Here is a 24,363-nt window from a genome sequence, read left to right on the forward strand (position 1 = left end):
AATATAGTTTCATTGAATGATTCTTCTTGTACATTTGAATTCATTCTCCTATTTTGGGCAGTTACCGGAGCTCTGGGAAGAAATGTTTTCAAGTATCTGAAGAGCAATTAGTCTTGTGCTTGGGCTCAAAAGGCATATTGAAGATCAATAGTAGAAGTTTTCTAAGAGGGAAGTTGGGGCTTAATGAGAAAGCAGCTTTCCTAATAAGTAGAGTTATTCAAAAGTAGGATTCACCTAAGCCCATAATGTCGTTGGAGGTCTTGGATGGATTGGATAACCACTTGTCTGGTATGTCATAAAAGTATATTTTTTGTTCGAGTTATGGTTTGGACCTCTGAGTATTCTTCTGACTCTGGGATTCTGTGAGTTTACACCCTGCCCATCCCTATTCAATTTACAGTCATCCTGATGAATATCAGGCTACTGGATCCAGGTGATCTTGTACAGCTCTCCCTCACTCAAATCAAAGTCAACTGCAAGTCATGTCATCATCTTGATGTCATGGCCCTCTTCAAGAATGAAGGATGAACACAGCAACAACAGCAGAGAAATGATAGGCCATGGGACTCGGGCTGTATGATGTCCTTGGAACACAATACTTTGAAATCATACCTCCAAAAGTTATAAGCACGTCTGTGCTTAAGAAATAATATTACCTGAAAGAAAAACTAGAATTTTTATTAGTTCTGCCACCAGAGATCTAGCAAAACATGGATGACCATTTCCAGGAAATGTGGTCAAAGCATATTCCTGTAGAGTTGGGTAGGATTAGATAGCTTTTGAGGTCCTCTTTGCCTTTAAAATTGTGTAATTTAGTATAAATAGAGGAGATTGAAATTGATGCATTTCAAAGATAAGCTGAAACACAAATTTTCTTCTAAGTAGCGTGTTGATCAAAAGTTTTAGTGGAGATATCATTGTTAAGGGGCCCCCTGAATTTGTCTTATTTTCCAGTTATATTGGACTCACAGCATGCATCATGTTGCTATTCTTGTGTCATCCTTCATTGGCGAAGAAGACCATGATGACATGACTTGCCCTTGACCGTTTTGAGTGAAGGAGGGCTGTACACCCAGCCTCACTTCTCCTCCAGAGCCATCTGAATCCAGTGACCTGATATTCCTCAGGATGACTAGAGATGACCCAGGATGTAATAGGAGACCTTGACTCCTTTAGGCCAAGGTCTATTCAGGAACTCACTTAGGGTGAGGTAATGCCCATTCAGTGAATAGGCCTCTTTAAGAAGTAGCCAGGGGATGGTCCCTTTAGTGAGGCATAGAAAAAAACAACATCAGGCTGGAAGGGAAACAGCAACAGTTACTATTGATAATCACTCTTAAGCTACAAGGGTCCAGAAGCCAGAGGGGCCTAGTGTCCTCCAATGTATAAGGTTCAGAGTGCAGTAGGTTTAAGGTTTTGAGAAAGGAAGGGAAGGGAAGGGAAAAGAAGGGAATCTAGCCCAAGTTAATTGGGCATCTTCTGGTCATCTAAATGCACATTCCTTTGTAGAGGAGAAGGGAGGGGAGGGGGAGACAGACAGGAGAGGAGGAGCTGAGTTACCAAGTTAGCTGGGTCCCCATTCTACTCACATATTGTACTCATCATATTGTAGGTTGGAGGTAAAAGAGGCCTTAGAGGTAAGCTAAGTTCAATTCCCTTATTTTACAGATAAAGAAAATGACCAGAGAAGTCCAGTGATTTCTAAGGTCACTAAAGTAGCAAGTGGTAGTAGAGGTGAGATTGGAACTTGGACCCTCTCACTCCAAATCCAGTAGATTTACCACTATACCCACCATAGTGTAGACTTCAAGTTTTGGAAGCACTGTCGCATAAAAGAGGAAGTAGGCTTGTTCTGCTTTGTGCTGGTAGAAAGAAATTGGTAGAAGTTCCAGAGAGGCAGATTTTCTCTTAACATCATGAAAAAATTTGTCATTAGAAAATGCTAAGAGTTGGCTCAGGAGAATATAAGTTTCTTATGTGTCAGTGCAGTGTCCCACATTTCTAGTTGAGATTTGGTCAGTTAACTGAGGGTTAGAGTACAATAATCCCCAAAATCTCTCTTTGATCAGCCTGACTCTTCTCTTTTCCTTTTCTTGAAACAAACATACCTCATGCTGGAAATTCTATGTTTTGTCCTTATATGGATAGAACCTTGACCACTATTTCCTACAGTTTCCCTGCTTAGGATATCAGGAATAGGAAACTAATAATGTCCTGAGCAAAAACCAGTCTCCTCTTGATAAAACACCTGGTCTTGTCTACCTCAGTGAATTTCCATGACTTACAATTAAGAAGTCTCCCAGGCACCCTATACATTGACTAAGAGAAGACATGAGAACATAGCAGAAGCTGAACATGCCAGTTCTGAGAGCAGCTTACTACAGGACTGTTGCTGATTCCCCACCTACACATACGTCCGTGTGTTATGGCCTGAAGACCTTAGCATCCTGCACTCTAACAAACTTCTCTGTAGCAGCCAATATTGCTCCCATCTTCCTCCCCCTTCCAATAAATCTTGGGCCTTTTCTTGAGTATGCTAATGAATTCAGGAAGAAATGGCTGTTGCTTTGTAAATCACTGGTCTGTCTGGCCATTTTGTGAAAAGCTTCTTTCAACTTCTAAATGGATATAACCAACTGGAATGCCATCACTAAAAGTCTTCAAGTAGAAGTTGGATGATTGAGGGGAATGTGATAGAGGAAATTTCTGTTCATATACGAGATGACCACTGAGATCCCTTCCAGCCCTAGATTCCTGAAACTAATACACTTTCCCCTGACTTTCCTCTTTTGACAGTTTACTCCTTTGCTTGGTATCCCTATAAGAAAAGGAAAGAGCCCACCTTGATTCAGTGTCAGTTGCCTTTTTCCAGCCTGTATCTGCCTATAGAAGCTAAAATCAAGTACACCTTGTATAATTCCTTTCCTAAAGAGAGAAGCAGAGCTGACAATCAAGTATGCCTTATATAATTCCTTTCCTAAAGAGAGAAGCAGGGCTGACATTCCAGGAGACTCACACTTGTCCTGTAGGGAGAAAGTTGGAGAGGGGGCTCAGAGTATAGGAAAATGAAATATATGAAGTTAGGGCCTAAGGAGAGAGTTGAGAGAAAAAGCAAACAGTAATAATAGGAATAAAGTTTAAAGCTGATCCTTTGCTTTTTGATGCCTTCTGGATACCAAGCCTCTGTTCACTGAATAAATTACACCTGAAGAAGCCTTTGTCAAAACATTTGAGCTGTTGTTTGGATGATTTTTTAAAATTTATTTTTATACAAATAATATTTTATTTTTTCCAATTACATGTAAAAATAGCTTTTAACATACATTTTTACAAAATTTTGAGTTACAAATTTTCTCCCTCCCTCCCCTCCCCCTTTCTCTACATTCCCCAAGATGATAAGCAATCTGATGTAGGTTTATATATGTGCATTCCTGTTAAAGATATTTCTATGTTAGTCATGAAAGAAAAAACAGAACGGGGAAAAAGACATGAAAAACCCCCAAAGAAAGTGAAAATAATATGCTTCAATCTGCATTCAGACTTCATAGTTCTTTCTCGGGACGTGGATAGCATTTTCCATCATGAGTCTTTTGGAATTGTCTTGGATCATGGTATTGCTGAGAAGAGCTTAGTCTGTCATAGCTGATTATCGTACAATGTTGCTATTAATATGTACAATGTTCTCCTGGTTCTTCCCACTCCACTCAGCATCAGTTCATGTAAGTCTTTCCAGGTTTTTCTGAAATCTGTCTGCTCATCATTTCTTATAGCATAGCAGCACTCCCATTACATTCATATACCACAACTTGTTCAGCCATTCTCCAACTGATAGGCATTCCCTCAATTTTATCTGGATGATTTTTACCAAATCCTCTTTATTCTTAATAGGATTTGGTTTTAAAGGTCTTTGTTACCTTTGGAAGTGCTAGAGTGGAGATATGCTAGCCATGATTTAATCAATATAGGGAACTCTTGGTTTGGAAAATCTTCTACCCATGGAGACTGTTGATTTATCTGTAACATGTAGTGTTTAGGAGTTACCTTGGGGAACTGAGAGGCTAAATGATTTGGGCACAATGACCACACAGTAAATGACACTGGCAAATGACAAGTGACAAGCCCGAGTGTTCCTGGCTCTAAGGTAAACCCCCCTCCCCCATCCACTATGCCGCACTGTGATATTCTGGTGGCATAGTAGTATTGCAGAAAGAATAGTGTTCTGGAGTCAGATAACCTGGGTTCAGATCCCACTTTTGGCACTACCTGGGTGATCCTAAGTAAATAGCTTCGCTTCCCTGGGATTCAGTTTCTTCATCCTAAAAATTAAGTTAGACTAGATCAGAAGTGTCAAACATGCAGCCTATATGAAAGTCACAACAATCCCTACTTAAAATCCAAACCAGATTAAAATATATGTAGGAAATATTTAACAAAATAAAAGCACTATAAAAGATAGACAATATGTCAGTGTGTGGTTTTCCAAGTCATTAGGCAGCCTGCAGTTTGGCCCACAGATCTTTACATATATTTTGTTGTCATTAAGTTGTGTCTGACTCTTCATGACCCTGTGGACCGTATCATACTGATACTGACCATGTTTGTGGGGTTTTTTGTTTTTGGCAAAGACACTGGAATGGTTTACCATTTCCTTCTCTAGTGGATTGAGGCAGAGGGTAAGTGACTTGTCCAGGGTCACACAGCTAGTAAGTGTCTGCTGCTGAATTTGAATTCAAGTCCTCCTGACTCTTGGCCCAGTGCTCTATCCACTGAACCACCTGGCTGCCTCATATATGGTTTAGTAGTCCCCTTTTCTATTTGAGTTTTGCACCACTGACCTAAAGGACCTTTGTGGTTCTATTCAACTTGAAATCTATGATCCTCCAATCTCAAAAGTGAATCCTCTAATCAGTCTTGTGAAACAGAATCCTTTACCCAAGACAAATGACAAAAGTTGTCCTTTTGGTGGGTGTTGGGGTGAAATGGAAAGCTACAAATACGCAAATGTTCTTTAACTTTAAACACCTTTACTGATGTAATGAAGTGTGCTAGGAAAGTCATAATTTCAGACCTTCTTTGGTGACCTTATAATAGATTGATATTTGAGTAATGTTGTAAATTTTAGCTAAAACTGCCAAAATTGTCAATGATAGTTTTACCTTTATATTGATATCCTTCTTTCCATGTGTTGTATAACAATTTGTATTTAATTTTTTTCTTCAATTCAAATAGAGTGATTGTAAGTGTTTTTATCAATACCATGAAATCGAGCCTCATACATTTATCAGCTGTGGGTCTCTGAACAAGTCATTTACCCTCAATTTCCTGTTCTGGGTGGTGATAATAATAGCACATACCTTGCAGGGTTCTTATGAGGACCAAATGAGATAATATTTGTAAATCGCTTAGCATAGTGCTGACAGGAAGAAGGCATTTAATTAGTGCCTGTCTCTACCCCTCCCCTCTTAAGAATTTCTGCTTTATAAAGATAAAAAAAGCATAAAGATAAAAAGCAAAGAGTTTCCTTGAATATTCTGGCTTATGTGTAAGAGAGAAAATCCCTCTCCACCCCAGTTGGTGTAGTCACCTAGTTTAGAAAGTAATCACAATGTATTAAGGAAATATTAAGGAGTTTTCCTATGACCTTACAATAATGTGTGAATAAGTATTTAAGCCATCTGAGAGGATTATAGACCTTTGGCCATTGTATAAAGGAAACTGACACCGCACGGAAAATATCTTAGAGAATTAGCAAATACTTAGAGAATCAGTCATGTACCTTGGAGATTGTGTGTGTATGTGTATGTGTATGTATATATACACATATATATATGCACACACATATATATATATATATGAAAATATATAATATAAAATTATATATACATATATTCAGCATTTGGCAAATCTAGGTTGGGGTATGCTTTGTGAAGAAGACCCTTGGGACTTTATCTCCTCCCCACCTTTTCCAATTAATCATGTCATCTAAGCTCCCAGACCAGTTAAGAGACAGTGACTCCAGTCCAGAGTAGAGACAGGCACTCAAGAATAGATCCTCACATAGAGAGACAGTCCCCCAAGGGAAGAAGAAGCTTTAGGGAGAATGACTCCTTGTGGCAGGGAGTGGGCCAGCTATGGACTCAAGAAAGAAACCAACGCATGAACCCAAGAGAGATGTTGCACTCAAGAGGCAATGTGAGTACTTAATGAAGATAGAAAGGCTTTCCAGGATCTGTGAGAATAGCTTTAAGGTTTGTTCTTTGTTCTCGAAGGGAGGTGATGCCATGACTTGTAAGTGAATTGAATTTAAGTGAGGGAGGACTGGGCAAGGTCACCAATCTCACTTTCTCCTCCAGAGCCATCTGGGTCCAGTGGCATCAGGATGTCTAGAGATGGTCCCCATGAGAATAGCTAGTATTCTATAGGGAGAGAAGTTGTAAGTTAATCTTTGCTATTGTGCTCCAACTTTGAGCCCACATTTTCCATAGATGCTCTTGATATCTGTGGGAGAGTAAGCCCCAGATTTATAGGCGAAATACACACACACGCACACACACACACACACACACACACACACACACACACACACACACACACACTCTACTGTTTTTATTTTGCCTTTGCTAAGAGCTAACCAAGCCCACTCACTGATTATAAATGGAAAACACATTAATAAGGGCTTGAAAGTTATAGTGTTAGAAGTACCTCCTCAAAGGATTACCTCTAGAATGCAGTATACCTACCACTTACCCTCTGGGGACCTATCCCCTACGTGAGAGTGAAAGTTGGGAAAGTCTCTGAAGGAGTGACTCATATACTTAGGTGTTATTTCAATAGAACAAAAATATTGTTATTTGGTTTTTAGTGTTAATGCTTGTTTTAAGCAATGTGGCTGAGTTATGATTATGAATTTTTCTGCTTTTTCTGCAATTAAAAACTTTAATTGGGAAGGTTGGATTGTTGGTTTTCTTTTTTTGCTGTGTTTTGTTTTTCTGCTTGTATGCTTTAGAGGAAAAAAAAGAGAAATCATTAGCTTATCATAAGACAAACAGTAAAAAAATTATCTTAAGTGCTTAGGGAATTTTGCCTGGGGCTATATGCAAAAGCACACATACCAAATAAGGTTGTATTGCATTATTCTGAAAAATCCCTTCAGACATTCATTTGCATACATGGTCATGCGATTTGTTGAACTTAAGTCTGTAATAGTTAACACTACCTAGGAAAGTATTCAGTATAAATATGATAGCTTTGATTTCCTTCCCAAATATGGAATGATTTTGAACCATTTGAGACGATTAGATGAAATATTTCTAAGCTAACTTAGGTTCACAGTTTGTTGTAAGGGGATAAATATGCTTGTGTTTTCAGCAAAAATCTTCTCTTTCCAGGAAATGCGATGAATGTTATTGATACCTCTTACCTGATTTTGACTCCCACCCCCAAGAAATATGCTGTTTTCCTGGGAGACATCCTATCCTTAATTTGTTTTTTAAACACTTATTCTCCTTATATTGACTCCAAATATTAATTCTGAAGTTTATGATTTATTTATATCTGTTTTGTATTTGGAGCATGCCCAATCAACCATCTACAAGCCCAGGCTGAAACACTAGAAGAGAAAGTTCTATATGTTAAAGGACATACCCTCTGGATTATCTTGGTCAAGAGGTTGTAGCAAAAATCATTATGTTGAATGGTTTATTTTCCAGTATTGAAATAAAAAAATCCAACAATATGACATAATGGGGAGGGGGAAGCATACAGCAAAGAATCAGGAGACCTGGATTTTAGTTCTGACTTTGTCTTCAGCTTGTTTTGTGACTGTGGGCAACCTACTTGACCTCTCTGTGCCTCAGTTTCCTTAACTATAAAATGAGACAGTTGGACTAGATGGTCTCTAAGCACCTGTGAGACAGATAAAACCCAGCACACTTGAGGGCTGCCAGCACAGGTTCACTCTTGATTTGACCAGACAGGAAAGACACTAAGACGGGGTTAATAATCTTACTTTATTCTAGTCTAGTTCTCTCAGAAGAGGTTGCTGATAGTGAGGGAACAAACTTCTACTACATTCCCTAATCACCCCTCTCACAGGGGCCTGTGAGAAGGGGGGCAACTACCGCTATGTCTTGATGGGGTCATTTGAGACAGGCACAAGTTGTGCTTCCCCTAAATCCTCAAGCCTCATTGGGGACCAGTTAAGGCAAACACAGATTCCCCCCAAGCCTTGATGGGGGCTGATCGAGGCACACACAGCATTTGTGTATTCATCCCTAAGGATTCTCCATTCACTATCTAGTGACCACCTGTTTTATAGACCAACAGACAAAGAAGGAATATCACCAGCCATAGCCTCCCAAGCTTACATCACCTCATTCCTCTATCTCACTGAGCGACCAAAGTGGATGTTTATGTTATTTGCCATTATATAACTATGCTCAAGCATAGTGGAGATGTTTCAAACCATAACTGTGGGAACTCATATCGAATACTTGAGAACTGTTGATTGTTGTGGTTGTGGATCCTGGAAAACTGAACTCTGAGAAATAATAACAAAAATTCACTTTATACACACTAAAATCCACCTTATTTACATTGAAATTCACCTTACATATAGCATCCTTCAAATTCTTTCTGATGATTCTAAGTGAATCGTGCACTTTCAACATACCAATTATATCTCCTAGAATCTTTTACCATTTGGGAATGAATTCCTTATGTGAATGACATGAGAGACCTTCATTGTTATTTGAGGGTCAGCTAGGTGGTACAATAGATAGATTGCTGCCCTGAAGTCTGGGACACTCATCTTTCTAAGTTCAAATCTGAACTCAGACACTTGCTAGCTACATGACTTTGGGCAGGTCACTTAACCTTGTTTACTTCAGATCCTCACCTGTAAAATGAACTGGAGAAGGAAACGGCAAATCACTTCAGCAACTTTGCCAAGAAAACCCCAAATGGAGTCACAAAGAGTCAGATATGACTGAAATTGCTGAACAGCAACATCGTTAGGGAAAAGGGAAAACCATTTAGAATATTGTAGGTTGAGTCATCAGAGAAAGGAAGCACAAAATCTCAGTTCTGGAGTGGTGCCTTTTAAATCGAACTTATTTCATGGAATCATAAATTTAGAAATGAAAGAGACCTTTGGGGTTCTCTGACACCCCCTACCTCTTAAGGATATGGAGGCCTGCAGAGATTAAATGACTTGTTGTCAAAGCCTCAGAGGTCATACATAGATGGCAGTCACGATTTTCTGGTTCTAATGCTTTTTACACAGTCTCTTCTTTAAAAGTAGTCCAACCCAGAGACTTTTGTGAATGTTGTCCAACACACAATGTCACTCCACACTGACAGAGTTAGTTCATACATGCAAAGTGGTGCAGGTGAAAAAGCATTGGATTTAATTAGAGGACCTAGGTTTAAATCCTGGCCCTGATGCTTACTACCTGGGTGACCTTGGACAATTGACTTGACATCTCTTGGCCCTAGTTTCCTCGTCTAAAAATGAGGAGTTTGATTTGATGACTTTTGAGGTCCCTCTAGCTCTAAATCTATAAATCCCATCTCATGTGCTAGGCTTTGGGAACACCTATATAATTAATAAAAGAATCCCTATTCATAAGGAGCCAGCATTCCATTAAAGGAGATGTGGACATATAGAAGGATATATAGAACAAATATAGGTAGTTAATGAAAAGTAGTTAAATGAATAGTAGTTTGGGGAGAGCCCTAGCAGTTGAGGAAGTCAGGAAAGGCTTCAGGTAGAAGACAGTACTTGAGTTGAATCGTGAAGAAAGAGAGAGACTCCATGAGGCACAAGTAAGAAGGAGCTTGGGGATCAATGATAGAGCAGGTGGCCACTGAACAAGAAGGTAGTAGATCAAAGGAACAGAATGAAATAGGGTTGGGAATAACTCCAGCAAAGGTAGAAATGTGAGAATCAGCATGTAGTTGATGGTGGACATCCTCTGTCTGGTGGGAACTGGGCAATGGGGCTATGCAGTTGGGTTAGGGAAAGGAAAAGTCATGACTCCCTTCTGTGCTGGCTACTGGTGCTGATCTGTCTTCTAGCCACTTCTTGGTAGACTGAGCTAAGGGAGGGGAATGTCCCTAGTCTCCACTTTGGCATCACTATTGAAGAGTAAACCAGTATCAATGAGTTTGCAGGTTCATTGACCTACATATGCTGTGAAAGGCTCTACACATCACCAGAATTTTTCTAAAGTATCACGATGTCATTTTTGTACTCAGAAACCTTCAATGGCTCCCTATTGCTTATAGAATAAGCCAAATTCATTAAATCGACATTCAAAGTTCTTCACATGTTGGCTTTTCATTTCCTTTTTTTTTATTTAAAATTTTATTTCCTTCCGATTACAAGTAAAATAATTTTTAGCACTTTTTTGAATTTTTGTGTACCAAATTATTTCCCTCCCTCATTGAAAGGTAAGCAATCTGATATAGGTTTTAAATGTACAGTCATGCGAAACATATTTCCATATTAGCCACCTTGTATTACTTTTCTAATCCTGTCTCCTAAGATTACTTTATATGAATTCTTTTCTCTAAGCAAATTGTTCTAATCCTTCGTCCCTTGAATATAACCATGCTTATTGCTACCTTTATTGCTTGTGTGATATTCTCCCTTCTCTCTCCAATTCCTCATTTCCTCCCATGGAATGTTTTCTTCAAGATCAGCCTAAGTTTTCTGAAAGCTATTCTGCCTCTACTTTCTCCCTCTTCCAGTTCATTTGTAAGGGTGAGGATTTGATTGTCAGTCATCTCACCCAAATTATAAAAACCTCCATTGAATCAGTCAATCAAAGGCAATTCAACAAAGTGTTAATAAGAAATCTGTTTTGATTAGTACAGTGTCTTGGTAATGATCTGTAGGGCTTCTATAAAAGCTGCAAGCTAGTTCAGAATTTGGATTCAACCTCCAGCCAAGGCTTTGAGAAGAAATCACTTTGGGGGAAGGGAAGGAGAAAACCTTCAGCTTCATCCCCACCCCCCACCCCCACCTTACTTGACCAGAGGAAGACCTTGGCAACTTTGGAAGATCAGAAGAATTGGATTTATTGTTGTTTGAGGAATATCTCTAAGACAGAAGCAGCTGGTAACAGTGTCTGCATTGGCAGCCAAGGACAATCTAGAGACACCAAGGAAGGACAACTTCAAAACTCTACAAGTAGAAAAGCTATTCCTTGCCTAAAAAAACAACTTGATGAGTACCCCAAAAATAAGAGAAAGGGACTTCCAGCAAGTAGGAGCTCCGAATTACCCCTTTGCCATATTTCCTCCTCTCTGAGGTTGAGCCAACTTTCCCATGGACTCTGTATGCACTTGTGGGAGGGTGTGTCACAGACATTTTGGAGGGGTGTGGAGGAAGTTTTGTTCTGTTGTTGCCATACCACCTTAGTAAATACCCATTCCTAAAAGCTATCTGGGTGGTTAATTGATATTAAGTCCTTATCAATTGAAATTAAGTCCTAATCAATTGGGGTAACAGACCAGTGAGGGCTCTTAAGCTACCGCATTGGAAAACCACTTCAAACTCCTCAGGGTCCCTGAGGGGATAAATAGCCAGCTACCCCCCTGAGAGATGATCCTTGAGTGCTGGGAGAAGATAACAGAAAAATCTCCAAGCATGTGCTATATGTTGTTCATACTACTGTCAGAATGAAATTCCCTATATGTCAATTGGGGCTCACCACTCCTCTGCTCAAAAATAGTTGCCTTCTTACTGAGTAAATTCAGACTGTTCTGCCTGGCATTCAAGGCCCTCTGCAATCTTGTGCTGAGGCTTATCTTTGCTTATATACTGTGCCCTAGTTTGGACAACTGACCCCCTGTGCCCTAAAAGTGGACTGGGTTCTTCTGCCCCTGTACCTTTGTTCACTTTGTGCCCTGTGCCTAGAATGTTTCCTCCTTCCTTGAATTCCTGTCCATTCTTTAAATTTTACTCAACTATCAATGCCCCCATGGCATGGGATTGTAACTGACCGGGAGTACAGTTACAGCTCACTCTTCTACTGTCATGGTGTGTCATTGCCTGGGCAATCAGAAGGATCTGTCTTCTGCCCCCTTCAGCTTTGTACCTCATTTGCCTCACCTTTTGGGGGTTTTTCTCTGTCTCCCTTATGCTATATTATTAACCAGGAGGATATTATATTATGCTGTGCTATGCTATACTCATGCATATATATCATACTATATTCACACATGTGTACTATCCTATACTCACACATATGTACTATATTGTATAGTAATGTTAGAGAGTTAACGATCTTCCCCAACTATTGATGGGCCTGCACGTTAAGAGAAGTTTGATTAGGGGAGGCCTACACCTTTTGTTAATTTTTACTGAGGCACTGGGTCAGAGGGCCCTGCGCTCCAGCTTTGAAAAGTATATAAATACTCTGAGGTGAGGTTTTGTTTTGGGGCTTACTCATTGGAAGTGTTTGTTTGGCCAGATGAGACTCTGGGCAGCCCCTAAGGAGCCCCCTGGCTTTGAAAACCCAGATGTTGGTGCTTCTCTCTCTGATAACTATGAATGTATGTTCAGATAATTGAATCTGTCTGTTGATCTGTGATGTATGTATTGCTTATGGTCCGGCAGTTGGAAGCCCTTGATCTTTATTTCTGTTTGTATTTTCTCTGAAGTTCAGGGTGCTGATTTTTTCCCTTGAACTAAGTGAATGATATATGTGCTTGACTAAAGTATATTGTTGACCCCTCAAAAGTTGCCTTTCCTTTGAGAGGAGCAGATCTAAGAACTATAAAGGAGACCCTCCTGTGTATGACAGGGTCCTTGCTGATACATGGACTCACATATACACTATACTATGCACACATATACTATACTATGTACATATATCTATGCTATACTATCCTATACTATCTTCACACATATGCTATACCATACACATATACTACACTATATACACACATCTATATTATACTATACCAACATATATATGTTTCACACAACATATACTATATACATATATACTATACTATACACACGTACTACATACATATACTATAATATAGTCTATACATGCCCATATACTATACTATACACACATATAATATGCTATACTATATACGCATACTACACAACACACACACGTATATTGAACTATACGATACATATGCTATACTGTACCATACCTATACTGTGCTTTGCAATATTATATAATACAATATACACATATATACTATACTGTACTAAATTATACTATGCTATGTACGTACATACTATACTCCCATTTATACTACACTACACTATATTATACTAGTGTGTGGGGGGGTGTGTATATGTATACAAAGCCTCTCCAGTGCTGCATCTTAATTCTGACAGTTCTCTCAAGAAGATACTGTGGTCTAAGGGCTAAATGTTTACTGAGTATTTCTTTTTCTCAAACTGAGACTTTTCATTTAATCTTGCTAAGTACACTGGAGGTGGCGTGAAAGCCTTAGATTCAAGTTCTTCCTTTGACAAATATTGATTGTGAGACTTAACTTCTCCAGTGCCCTAGGCAATTCTCTAAGACCATAAGTTGCTGATCTGCATTCTTAGAGGGAGCTACCTCATCTGGGAGTTTCCTAGACTAAGGAGATCACTAGCCAGTCCCTTATTATTCCTCTCTATATAGGATATTTTTTGCCCCCAAACTAATCTGTCTTCTGCACTGGTAGCTTCATCCACAGAAAGAAAAGATTTAGCCAAGTGGTTAACGTTGCTTTGTAAAATGAACCTTAACTAAACAGGCCAGTCAGAAAGATCACAAAGAAGTCTGTTTGGAAGAAGAGCCATACCTCCATCCCTACTTGCTTTAAATGCCATCTGTTTAATACACATGTCATTGATGTGTGATTTCATAAGTGCTCATTATCAATTCAGGACATATTTCTTCTAGGACCTAGAAGGTCTTTGGTCAAAAGAAAAGTGCTAGGTGGGCAATTTTGTGCTCAGAGCTTTTCCTCATTGGTAGAACCTGACAGAGGTAAGACTCCAATCAATGGCTTAGTCTTCATGAAGCTAGGATGACCTTCCAGCCAGGAGGAGATTAGAAAGTAGGACTTTTATGAAGCACTATATTGGTGGTTACTCTAAAAAGCTCCAGATGTTATTGCTGTGCCTTGCCTATTGCCTCCTGGGTTGAAACTGGAGATGAGTACAAAGATATTCAGGGAGATAGAAGAAAACATACATTCTTATTAGTCAATTCTTATAATCAATGAATGAGCATTTATTATTTTCTTTTTTATAATTTAATATTTTATCTTTCCCCAATTACATGTAAAAACCATTTTTAACATTTGTTTTTAATTTTTTTTTGAGTTCCTAATTCTCTCTCTCCCTTCTAGCCCTCCTTTCGCTCCTTGAGAAGGCAAGCAAGCAATCTGATATGTCATGCATGTGCAGTCATGCAAAATATATTTCCATGTGAGTCATCTTATGAAAGAAAACACAGATAAAAACCCCAAGAAAAGTAAGAAAAAGTATGCTTCAATCTGCATTCAGATTCCCTCTATTATTTCTCTGGAGATAGCATTTTTCATCACCAGTCTTTCAAAATTGTTTTGAATCATTGCATCACTGAGTCTGAATGAGTATTTATTAAGTACTTACTACTAGCCTGGCACAGTGCTAAGCCAGAAGGAGAGGAGGAGGAGAAAAATAGTTCCTGCTCTTAAGGAGCTTCTGTTCTGGTATGGGAGACTTGATCATAAATACGAGATGCCTATGGAGTAGATATGATGTCACTTTAGAAGGAAAGGCTCTCTGTATAAGGTGAGTCAGGAAGGAAGCCAGAGATTCCAAGAGACAGAAGTGAGAAGAGAGGGCATTCCTGGCATGGGAATGCCATGTGCAGCCAGTACAAAGGTACCAAGATAGGGGATGGAGTGTTGTCTGTGAGGAATGGCGAGTAGGCCAGTATTCTTGAACTGTTGAGTTTATGAAGGAGAGTGATGTGTAATAATGCAAGGAAGAAGAAGGAGGAGGAGGAGGAGAAGAAGAAGAAGAAGGGGAAGAAGAGGAGGAGAAAAAAAGAGGAAGGAGAAGGAGAAGAGGAAGAAGAAGAGGAGAAGAAAGAGGAGGAGAAAGAGAGAGGGAGGGAGGAAGAGAGAGAGAATTGAGAATGTGTAGAATTAATTTGGCAACCATTTGGAGGAGGGGAGTGGGGAGGGCCCTGAGGTCGGGTGACCAAGTAGAGGATTATTGCAATAGCCCAGGTAACAGGTGATGGAGGGCCTGAATTGGGATGATGGTGGTAGAAGGAGGTCTGCAAGGTGGAGAGAAGGGAACAGTACCAGAGATGATTTAGAGATAAAAACAAGATTGATGACTGATTAAATAAGATATGTGGAGGAAGTGAAAGCTGGGATTGAAGAATAACACAGAGGTACTTAGTGACCCAACGATCCAGTGGTGCCTTGACAGTAATAGAGTTCTGAAGAGGGACAAGTTTTAGGGCAAAGAAAATGAATTTTGTTTTAAACTTGTTGAATTTGAGATTGTGGGGTCTCCAGTCAGGCAGAGATGTGGCCTTGCAGCTCAAGAGACTGGGCTGGATATATAGCTCTGGGAGTAATCTGTATAGAGATCATGGCTGAACCCATAGGAGCTGATGGGATCATTATGTGAGTGTATGGAAAGAAAAGAGAAAAGGGGCCAGAATGGGACCTCAAGGTATAAAATTACGAGGGAAGACATGGTGAAAAATAGAGCAAAGAAGACTGAGAAGGAGCAATCAGACAAGTAGGAGAGTTTTCAGGGGGAGAAGTTGGTCAACACTTGTTAGTCAGCTGCTGCAGAGAAAACAGGAAGGATGAGGATTGAGAAAAAAATAGACTTAGCAATTAAGAGATTGTTTATAACTTTGTAGAAAGTAGAATTGAATGATAAAATCAGAAGCCAATTTATAGAGGGTTTGGAAGGGAATGAATGGAGAGGAAGTAAAAGATGGAGTATAGTTGGCCAGTTGAAAAAGGGAGAAGAAATACATAGGACCATTGCTAGTAGAATCTAGTGAATTTTTTTATAAGGATTGAAGAGATTTGAGGGTTCTTATAATCATCAGGGAAGAAATGAATAAATAAGGAGAAATCGAAGAATAGGAAAAAAGAGGGAATGATATTAGGGGAAATTTTCTGGAGATGGCCAGAAGGAAGGGGATCAAGGATCTGGATAGAAGGACTGACCTTGGCAAGAAGGGCCACCTCTTTATCAGAGTTTTGAAAAGCTAGGGAAGGATGGAGACATTCCAATTCACTGGCATGAAATACTTAGTTGTAGCTGTTCTTTTGCAGCCTAACCATGCATTTGAATCAAATCCATCATCCTCACTTAATGTGTGTATATGTTTCATTTTTAATAAAGAGAGCTGCCACTCAAAGTTAGATTAGTCATTGGTTCCCTATTTTTTTCTGTGCAGCACCCCCTTTCTGCATGACTACATTTTTCATTTCCACCTTTCAATTTTGTTTGTACGATATTTGGCAGCAATCACAGTGAAAACATGTAAAGCATAATGTGGTTTTTTCAGTTTACAAGGAAAAGCAGGCCAGGACTGTTTTGTAATGAAAATTACTTTAAAGCAAGGAAACTTGCCTGTTGCCATCAATGTATTGCTTGCTTGGAGTTTAAACAAATCAAATTACTCACAAGTAGAATTGATAATGTGAAGATGCTATACCAATTTAATTTAATTCTACAAATATTTACTCAGGGCCTACTATGTGCCAGGCATTGTGCTTTTTCTAGGGCATTTCATTTCAGATAGTGTATTTGATGAGGGTCAGGTTACTATATAATGGAATTCTCAAAGAATTTCAAAGATGGGCTGACTCTAAGTCAGAGAAATTTATTGTGAATTTGTGGTTTCATGCCCTGGTGAGTGACTAGGTTTTTAAGAGGAACTTGCAATTTCTGTAAGATAAGACAGGTAATTTTATAGAGTATATGATGCTGATTATACAATCAAAATTTACATAGAACATAGGAATATGATCAATATTAAAAAAAAAGGAGGGATTTGTTAAGGTAATGGGGAGAGGGTCACTTCCATGGTTCAGCGATCAAACTTCCTGGTCATATTGCTTTCTGATTGGCTAGCTATTGTGGTCCTGTCTGGTCAAGATGGATAGTTAGGTAATATGGTCCTGTCTTGGGCTACATGGATGATGTGATGGTGGTTGGGTACAAGAACATGCCTATTCAAACGTGTGGATTGGATCTGGGGACAGTGGCTAACTAGGGACAGTGGGCATGCTGTTCAGTGTGGCCCATAAGGAAGTTAGGATATTGGGGTTGGGGGCAGCTTTAGGATTCCATCATAATCCATCAATCAATAAACATTTATTAAACATCTACTATGTGCCAGAGCACTGTGCTAAGCTCAGGGTAGACATATGTGTAGAGACCAATAAAACTGAAGGCTCAGACCTCTGATGACCCACTCAAGGCTGGAAAGGCATGGAGATGAGATAGATGCAAAGAAGTCTGGGAAACCCACAAGAGGCTGAGGGAGATCATGATGTACATTCCTTTCTAGATTTTGTCTACCATGCTCCAGAAACCTCCTCGCCCTGGAAACTCACTGCCACCCTGGAATTCACACAGGAAAAATCTATTCTGAGAATATGACCTTTGATTAGAGGGCTCCTCCCAGGACCAACGTTTAAGGAAGCCCCCCAGGCCAGCCATGTCTCATTCCTCTTCCTTTAGTACTTCAGGTTGCTGCCCTTTCCCATTCCCCCTTTCCCTTCTTCTTTTTCAACTTATTTGGATGTAAGCATTTTATGGGTAAGGACTTCTTTGTGTCTGTATTCCTGGAACTTAGCACAGTAAAATAACTGCTTAATAAATGTTTACTGACTGACTGCTTTGGGGACTGCCAATGACCATCAGGAGGTAGTTTCCCAAAGAGCTTATCTCATTTTGTCAGGGACAGGGATTTCCAAGAGTTTCTCATTAGTCCTACTACCAAGGACTGTGGAATTTGGGAATTTCCTACCTCTTACTATGACTTTTGACAGTGGTGGTTCCTAGGGCTCTCCTAGCTGTGAATTTGAGTATAAAGCAATTCATGGTGCGTAGAAAACAAAACTTCTCTTTGAATTGAGGTTGGTTTCAGTACATAATCATGAAGCTTACTTCTTGTTCTATAACTTTATCAACAGTCCTATACTTTGGATGCAAAGCATTAGGCTGACTCTCTGTAGTACACAGGTAGAGAGGGAGGGATGACATCTTGTATTAACCAGCGTAAATCCTGAACTGAAATCATGCCAAATTCCACAAACATATTCAAGGATTTAGCTGTCTTCTTTGTTACCCCTACTCTCCTTTAAAATACACTTAAGAATTGAAACTCATGCAGAAAAACTATAACATGTCATGACAACAAGGTGGTGGAGTGGATAGCATGCAGGACTTGGAGTCAAGAAGACTTGAGTGAGAGTCCTGCTTCAGACACTTACTATGTAACCCTAGATAAGTCCCTTCATCTGTTGTTTTTGTTGTTCAGTTGTTTCAGTACTGATTCTTTATGACCCCATTTGGGGTTTTCTGGGTAAAGATACTGGAGTGGTTTGCCATTTATTTTACAGATGAGGAAACTGAGGCCAACAACTTGCCCAGGGTCACACAGCTAATAAGTGGCAGAGACTGGATTTGAACTCAGGTGTAATACTCTGTCCTCTACACTACCTAGCTACCCTTCATCTTTCAGTCTCAATTTCCTCATCTCTAAAATGGTGAAAATAATAACAATGTTCCTCAAAGGATTTGGGTGTTGGCTTTGTTGCTTTTTGTTTCTCCATCAGTGTTTTTTTTCCTGAACTCAACAAACCAAATAAAATGGAACATTTCCATATACAAAGTAGAACATAACAAATAGAATTTACATAAAGCTGCGAATCTATTACTTATAGCATGTTTCTTTTTATGTATATAATAAAAACCAGAATGCTATTTTCGAAGCTATCTTGCTTGTCTATCTTTCCTATTGGTTTTCCTACTGTTCTTTTTTGTGTATCTAAAAAAAGTACTTCAATGGCCCTCTTATTTTTCTCATTATTTTCTATTTTGGTAGTTTCCCTCTTCTTTGCTTCCCCCCAAACCCCTTTCCAAACTGAAAGGAAAGAAAAAACAAATCCTTTGTATCAAATATTCAGTCAAGTAACACATGACTAAACCTGCCATTGACCATGCCTAAAGATAAGGTCCATTCTGCACCTTAAACTCATTCACCTCTCTGTCAGGATAAAGGTCATACCCTCTGAAATCATGGTTAGTCATTGCTTTGATCATTTTTCTTAAATTAGATATTTTTTCTTTATAATGCTATTATATAAATTGTTTGCTTTGAACATAGCACTCCATTTCTCAACATTTTCACTGGCTGTACCCCATGCCTGCCCTGCTCTCCCTCCCCATCTCTCTATCCTGTCTTCTCTGGGTCTCTTCAATTTCCAGCCAAAAAAAAGAAAAAATCCTACCTTCTATTGGAAGCCTTTCCCAATCCTTCTTAATTCTATGGGTCTTTCCTCTGTTGGTAATTTTTTTTTTTTGTATGTAGCTTATTTGTACTTAGCTTTTTGCAAGTTATCTCCTCCATTAGATTGTGAATTCCTTGAGCACTGGGACTGTCTTTTGCCTTTCTTTGGATCCCAAGTACTTAACCTAATGCCTGGTACATCGTAAACATATAATAAATGCGTATTGATTAAGCTGCCTGGTTCTAATCACTTCATTCCGAATCAATTTATAGAAAGTTTGTCTGAGGTTATCTCATAGGGTAGTTGTGAGAATTAAATGAGATAATATGTTGAAGTCCTATGTATACAGTAACTACTGTATCTTTTAAATTCACGATAGTGCGTGAGCTCATCACCTTTCAATTCAGTATTAGATTTTTAAACATGAATTTCAGTTCAATTAAAGAAACATTTCTTAAGCATCTACTGTTTAAAAAGCATCGTGAATATATGTTCTAAGTTCTGCTCTCGAGGAGGTTATAATTAAATGAATGGAAATAACGACCCAAATAACTATGATATAGGGAAAATTATGCTAGATGATCTCCAGAGTTCCATCTAGCTTTCTAAACCCTGTAATCTTTTGATCCTCACTGTGAGGAAAGGCCCAGGGTAAGTATTTTGAGATATTTAAGAAGGAAAGGCCCTGGGAAGGCTTCATGGAGAAAGCCCCACATAAATGGGTCTTGAAACACAAAAAAAGGACTTATTCAGATGATGGGGTTTGACCATTTCAGCCCCAGTGGAGCTTTAACAAGGATGTGGAAATGGAAACTGTCAGAACAAGAACAGGAGATTCATAGTAGATCAGTTTGACTACAGTACAAAGAAACAGAGAATATTATGAAATAAAGCTAGACAGGTAGGTTGGAGGCCAGCTGAAGAGGCTGTTTTTAAGTAGTTAGATCTGTCAAAAATTGTCACTGATACTCCAATGCTTCCTTGCCGATTAAGGTCCTCCATGGCTTGATCACATCCTACCTACTGCAGAATCAAATATGCCTTTGGTTTACATTTTCTTCAGTAGATAATAGGGAGCCACTGACAGTGTTTGAGTAGAAGTAATGATCAGGGACAGCAAGGTGGTGCAGTGGATAGAGCACCAAGCCTGGAGTCAGGAAGACTCAGCTTCCTGAGTTCAAATCCAGCCTCAGACACTTGCTAGCTTGTGACCTGGGCAAGTCACTTAGCCCTATTTGCCTGAGTTTCCTCATCTGTAGAATGAGCTAGAGAAGGAAATGGCAAACCACTCCAGTATCTTTGGCAAGAAAACCCCAAATGGGGTCATGAAAAATTGGACATGACTGAACAACAACGATGTGGCCAGGGCAGGAGTGCTGGAAGATTACTTAGTAGTATGAAGAGAGAATTTTTGTAGCCCTAAAATCAAATTATTTACCTATGAGTTGTTTTCCATTTACATATTTATACAGATATCACCTATCTTCATTGAACATTTCCCTTTTTTCCCTCCAATGTTATTTTTTCACTTCCTCAAAGGTTTCCATGGACGACCACTCAGTGACTTTTCCTCTTGCTCTGATATGAAAATGATGTGTTATCTTCTCTTTCTTCTCTCCTCTCCTCCTCTCCCGGCCCACCCAACTCCACAGCTGAACGCCTTTCTAGCAGTTGGCTTGAAGTTCGACACATTGAAAAGTATGTTGAGCAAGGAAAAAGTGGAACCAGGGAATTGCTGTGGTCTTGGGCACAGAAAAACAAGACTATTGGTGACCTTTTGCAAGTCCTAGAGGAAATGGGCCATGAGCGAGCAATCAATTTAATTGTGAACCATGGTAAGTCCTTATTCTGATTATATTGGTGTCATTGATGTTACTATTGCTGTGTTTGTGACCCGTTGGGGGAGGCAGTGTGGCATCCTGGAGAGTGGTCTTGGTGTTGGGAAGACCTAGGTTTAAATTCTGAATGATCCTGGGCAAACTATTTAGCCTGTCAGTGCCCCAGGGCAACTCTAATATACAGGTGAGTTATAGAGGAGTTGCCTATCTGCAGGCATAAAGCACATGGTCTCGAGTCTCAAAGACCTGAGTTCAAATCTGGCCTCAGACACTACCTGAATGACTTTGGGTAAGTCCCTTAACCTCTGTTTGTCTCAGTTTCTTTATCTTTAAAATAAGGATAATAGTAATATCTAGGTAGTCCTAAAGTAGTTGTGAGGATAAAATGAGGTCATTTTTGTAAAACACTTTGCAAACCTTAAAGCCCCATATAAATGCTGCTTGTTAGTTTTTTCAGGTAAGTTCCATGCACTGATGAAATCATATGTTGAGGCCAAAAAAAAAAAAAAAGGCATTATCCACTTATTCTCTTGGAAATTTTAACATTTCCTCAAACAACATTGACTCATTCTTTTGTGTCAGTCTACTTTTCACCCAGTAATTCTATTCAGAGAGGACACAAAGTGTCTTATTTGACCATATTCCTCTTTCCTCAGTCCACAATGACCTGGTCTCTCTCTCTCCTTTCCCTGGCTTCATTTTTCTCTAATGCACATAATACAAATCTGATTTTTAGCAAAACAATTCAGTTATCTGTCCGCTAAAGATCTGAGAATGCTTTCAAGGTCTCCACATAAGATGAAATGAAACACATTGTTAATTTCTAGATAATTTTAGGCCATGATTTATCCTATAATTAAATATTAAGAATATAATGAGATTTCTTCCTGCAATCCAAATAAGACTGCTGGAACAATTCATTGATTTTTCTTCCACCTTTACTCTTTGGGTTCTGCTACACCCCACACTCTCCCTTTCTCTGTAGCAGTTATTCTGGTAGGCTTCTAATTATTTCCTTTTTCTCCCCTGCTTCTGATAGCATATAATCTAGAATGATGTACTAATAAATGCGCATGATATTTCCTCAGTTCCTTGAAAGCCTGTGGCACACAGAAGTGGATTCTTCCACTAAAGGGTCCCATCTTGGGACTCACGCTGGCTTGGTTTAAGTCTGGAGGAACCTGATTCCAAAGCATGGAGATATCCATGCAAATTTATTGCTCATTAACCCCCCATACAGGACTTGAAGGGGAAAGTTTTAAAGCTTAAGCTTAGTTCATGTTTAGGGTCTTCTCCAAAGGAATTAACTGGGTCCCTTCTAGAAAAGCACTTCTTGGCAAGAAGTCCTAGAGGAAAATAACTCCCCAAAGACATGCCATTAACTCTGAGATCAGGAAGACTAAGGATCCAGGAAACCAAAGAGAAACAGCAATGAACTTCTCCATCCACTACAGGGATGCACAAGCAGATAGTCAGTAGCCTGCGGGTACTCAGGCAAGAATGTGACCCAGAAGGCAAAAACCAGAATTAACTCCAGGAAACAGCTTCAGCCTGCAGGGTGCTCTGAGCTGGGATGGAATGGTGAATGCTGCTGAAGCCAATTAAGGGCTCTGAGCTGGGATAGCCCAGAAGCCAGAGTGAGAGGTGGTAATAGGGACCTGTTGGAGCAGCAGGGGACAGAGAATCAGCTCCTCTTGGTCACTGAGCAATGACCAATCACCATTCCAGAAGACTGATGTCTCACCTCTTGTCATAGAGATGAAGGAATAGAAGTGGAGAATGAAACATACAGAGGCAGCTAGGATGGTGCGATGGACAGCACACTGGACATGGAATCAGGAAGACCCGAGTTCACATGTGGCCTCAGATACTTACTAGATGTGTGACCTTGGGCAAATCACTTAATCTCTGTTTGCCTTAGTTTCCTTCTCTGCTAATAAGGGAAATAATATGAGGGTGATCATAATAAGTAGCACCTAACTCCCAAGGTTGTTGTGAGGATCAAATGAGATAATATTTATAAAACATTTAGTACAGTACTTTGTACGTAGAAGGTGCTATATAAATGTTAGATATTATTATTTAACCTCTGTTTGCCTTAGTTAAATCAGTAAAATGGGGATAATAATAAAAAACACCTACCCCCATAAGAATCAAATGAAATATTTGTAAAACATTTAGGACAGTGCCTAGAACATGGGTGGACAACCTGTGGCCTCAAGGCCACATGTAGCCTTCTAGGTCCTCAGGTGCGGCCTTTTGACTGAGTCCTAGTTTAGCAGGACAAATCCTTTTATTAAGAGAATTTGTTCTGTGAAATTTGGATTCAGTCAAAGGACTGCACTTGAGGACCTAGAGGGCCACATATATCCTCGAGGTCACAGGTTCCCCACTCCTGGCTTAGAACATAGTGGGCTTTACATAAATGTTAGCTACTATGATTATACATTTTCAGACATAGGCAGTTTGTGAGTTTGTTTTGCATAACTATATTTATTTGCTATCAGACAGAGCTTTTCTTTTAGGAAGGATTTAAGGAATGGTGGGGCATTGTTTTTAATTTAACTGGATCCTGGCACATGCACAGACCCAACTTTCGTGTTGGTGCAACCTCTCTGTGTGGAAGGTTCTAGGGAACTTGTTTCTGGGGGAGCCATTATGATGGGTAAGGGATGTACCTTGAGAGACTGTGAAGCACAGAAATTCTGTAACTGGTTCTGATCAGCTAAGTAGTGAAAGGGAAGCTCACTTTGAATTCATTCACAAAGGCCTGTCAGCATCAACAATTGTTTCTTTCACTTCAGTCTCTTGGAGGATTTCAGAAACTGTCATTCAAGGTGTCTAGTGAGACATGAGCCTTGAAGAGAGAAAGGGTAGAGTATTTTCCTTTCTCATGCCATATGGCCTCAAGAAGGAGACCTTGGTCCTTGGCCTCTTCATTTGTTCTTTTCCATTTTAGATGAAAGGAATGAGCCTCCATGACCTTGTGAATTGAAGAGATCTGGAG

The 24,363-nt window shown here is 39.5% G+C and overlaps 1 protein-coding gene across 2 annotated transcripts in view; it reads left to right on the forward strand.

Annotated features, from left to right (window-relative positions):
- The window catches only part of IRAK3 (interleukin 1 receptor associated kinase 3), a 99,126-nt gene that overhangs the window by 19,410 nt on the left and 55,353 nt on the right, over positions 1–24,363 (forward strand). For both annotated transcript variants that reach the window (XM_072655285.1, XM_072655284.1), the window contains exon 2: positions 21,171–21,353. In XM_072655285.1, the coding sequence (XP_072511386.1) occupies positions 21,314–21,353 (40 nt within the window). In that variant the 5' untranslated portion in view covers positions 21,171–21,313. The remainder of the gene's footprint in view (positions 1–21,170; positions 21,354–24,363) is intronic.

The sequence above is a fragment of the Notamacropus eugenii genome, chromosome 3 (genome assembly GCF_028372415.1).
Source record: "Notamacropus eugenii isolate mMacEug1 chromosome 3, mMacEug1.pri_v2, whole genome shotgun sequence".
Lineage (NCBI taxonomy): Eukaryota > Metazoa > Chordata > Mammalia > Diprotodontia > Macropodidae > Notamacropus > Notamacropus eugenii.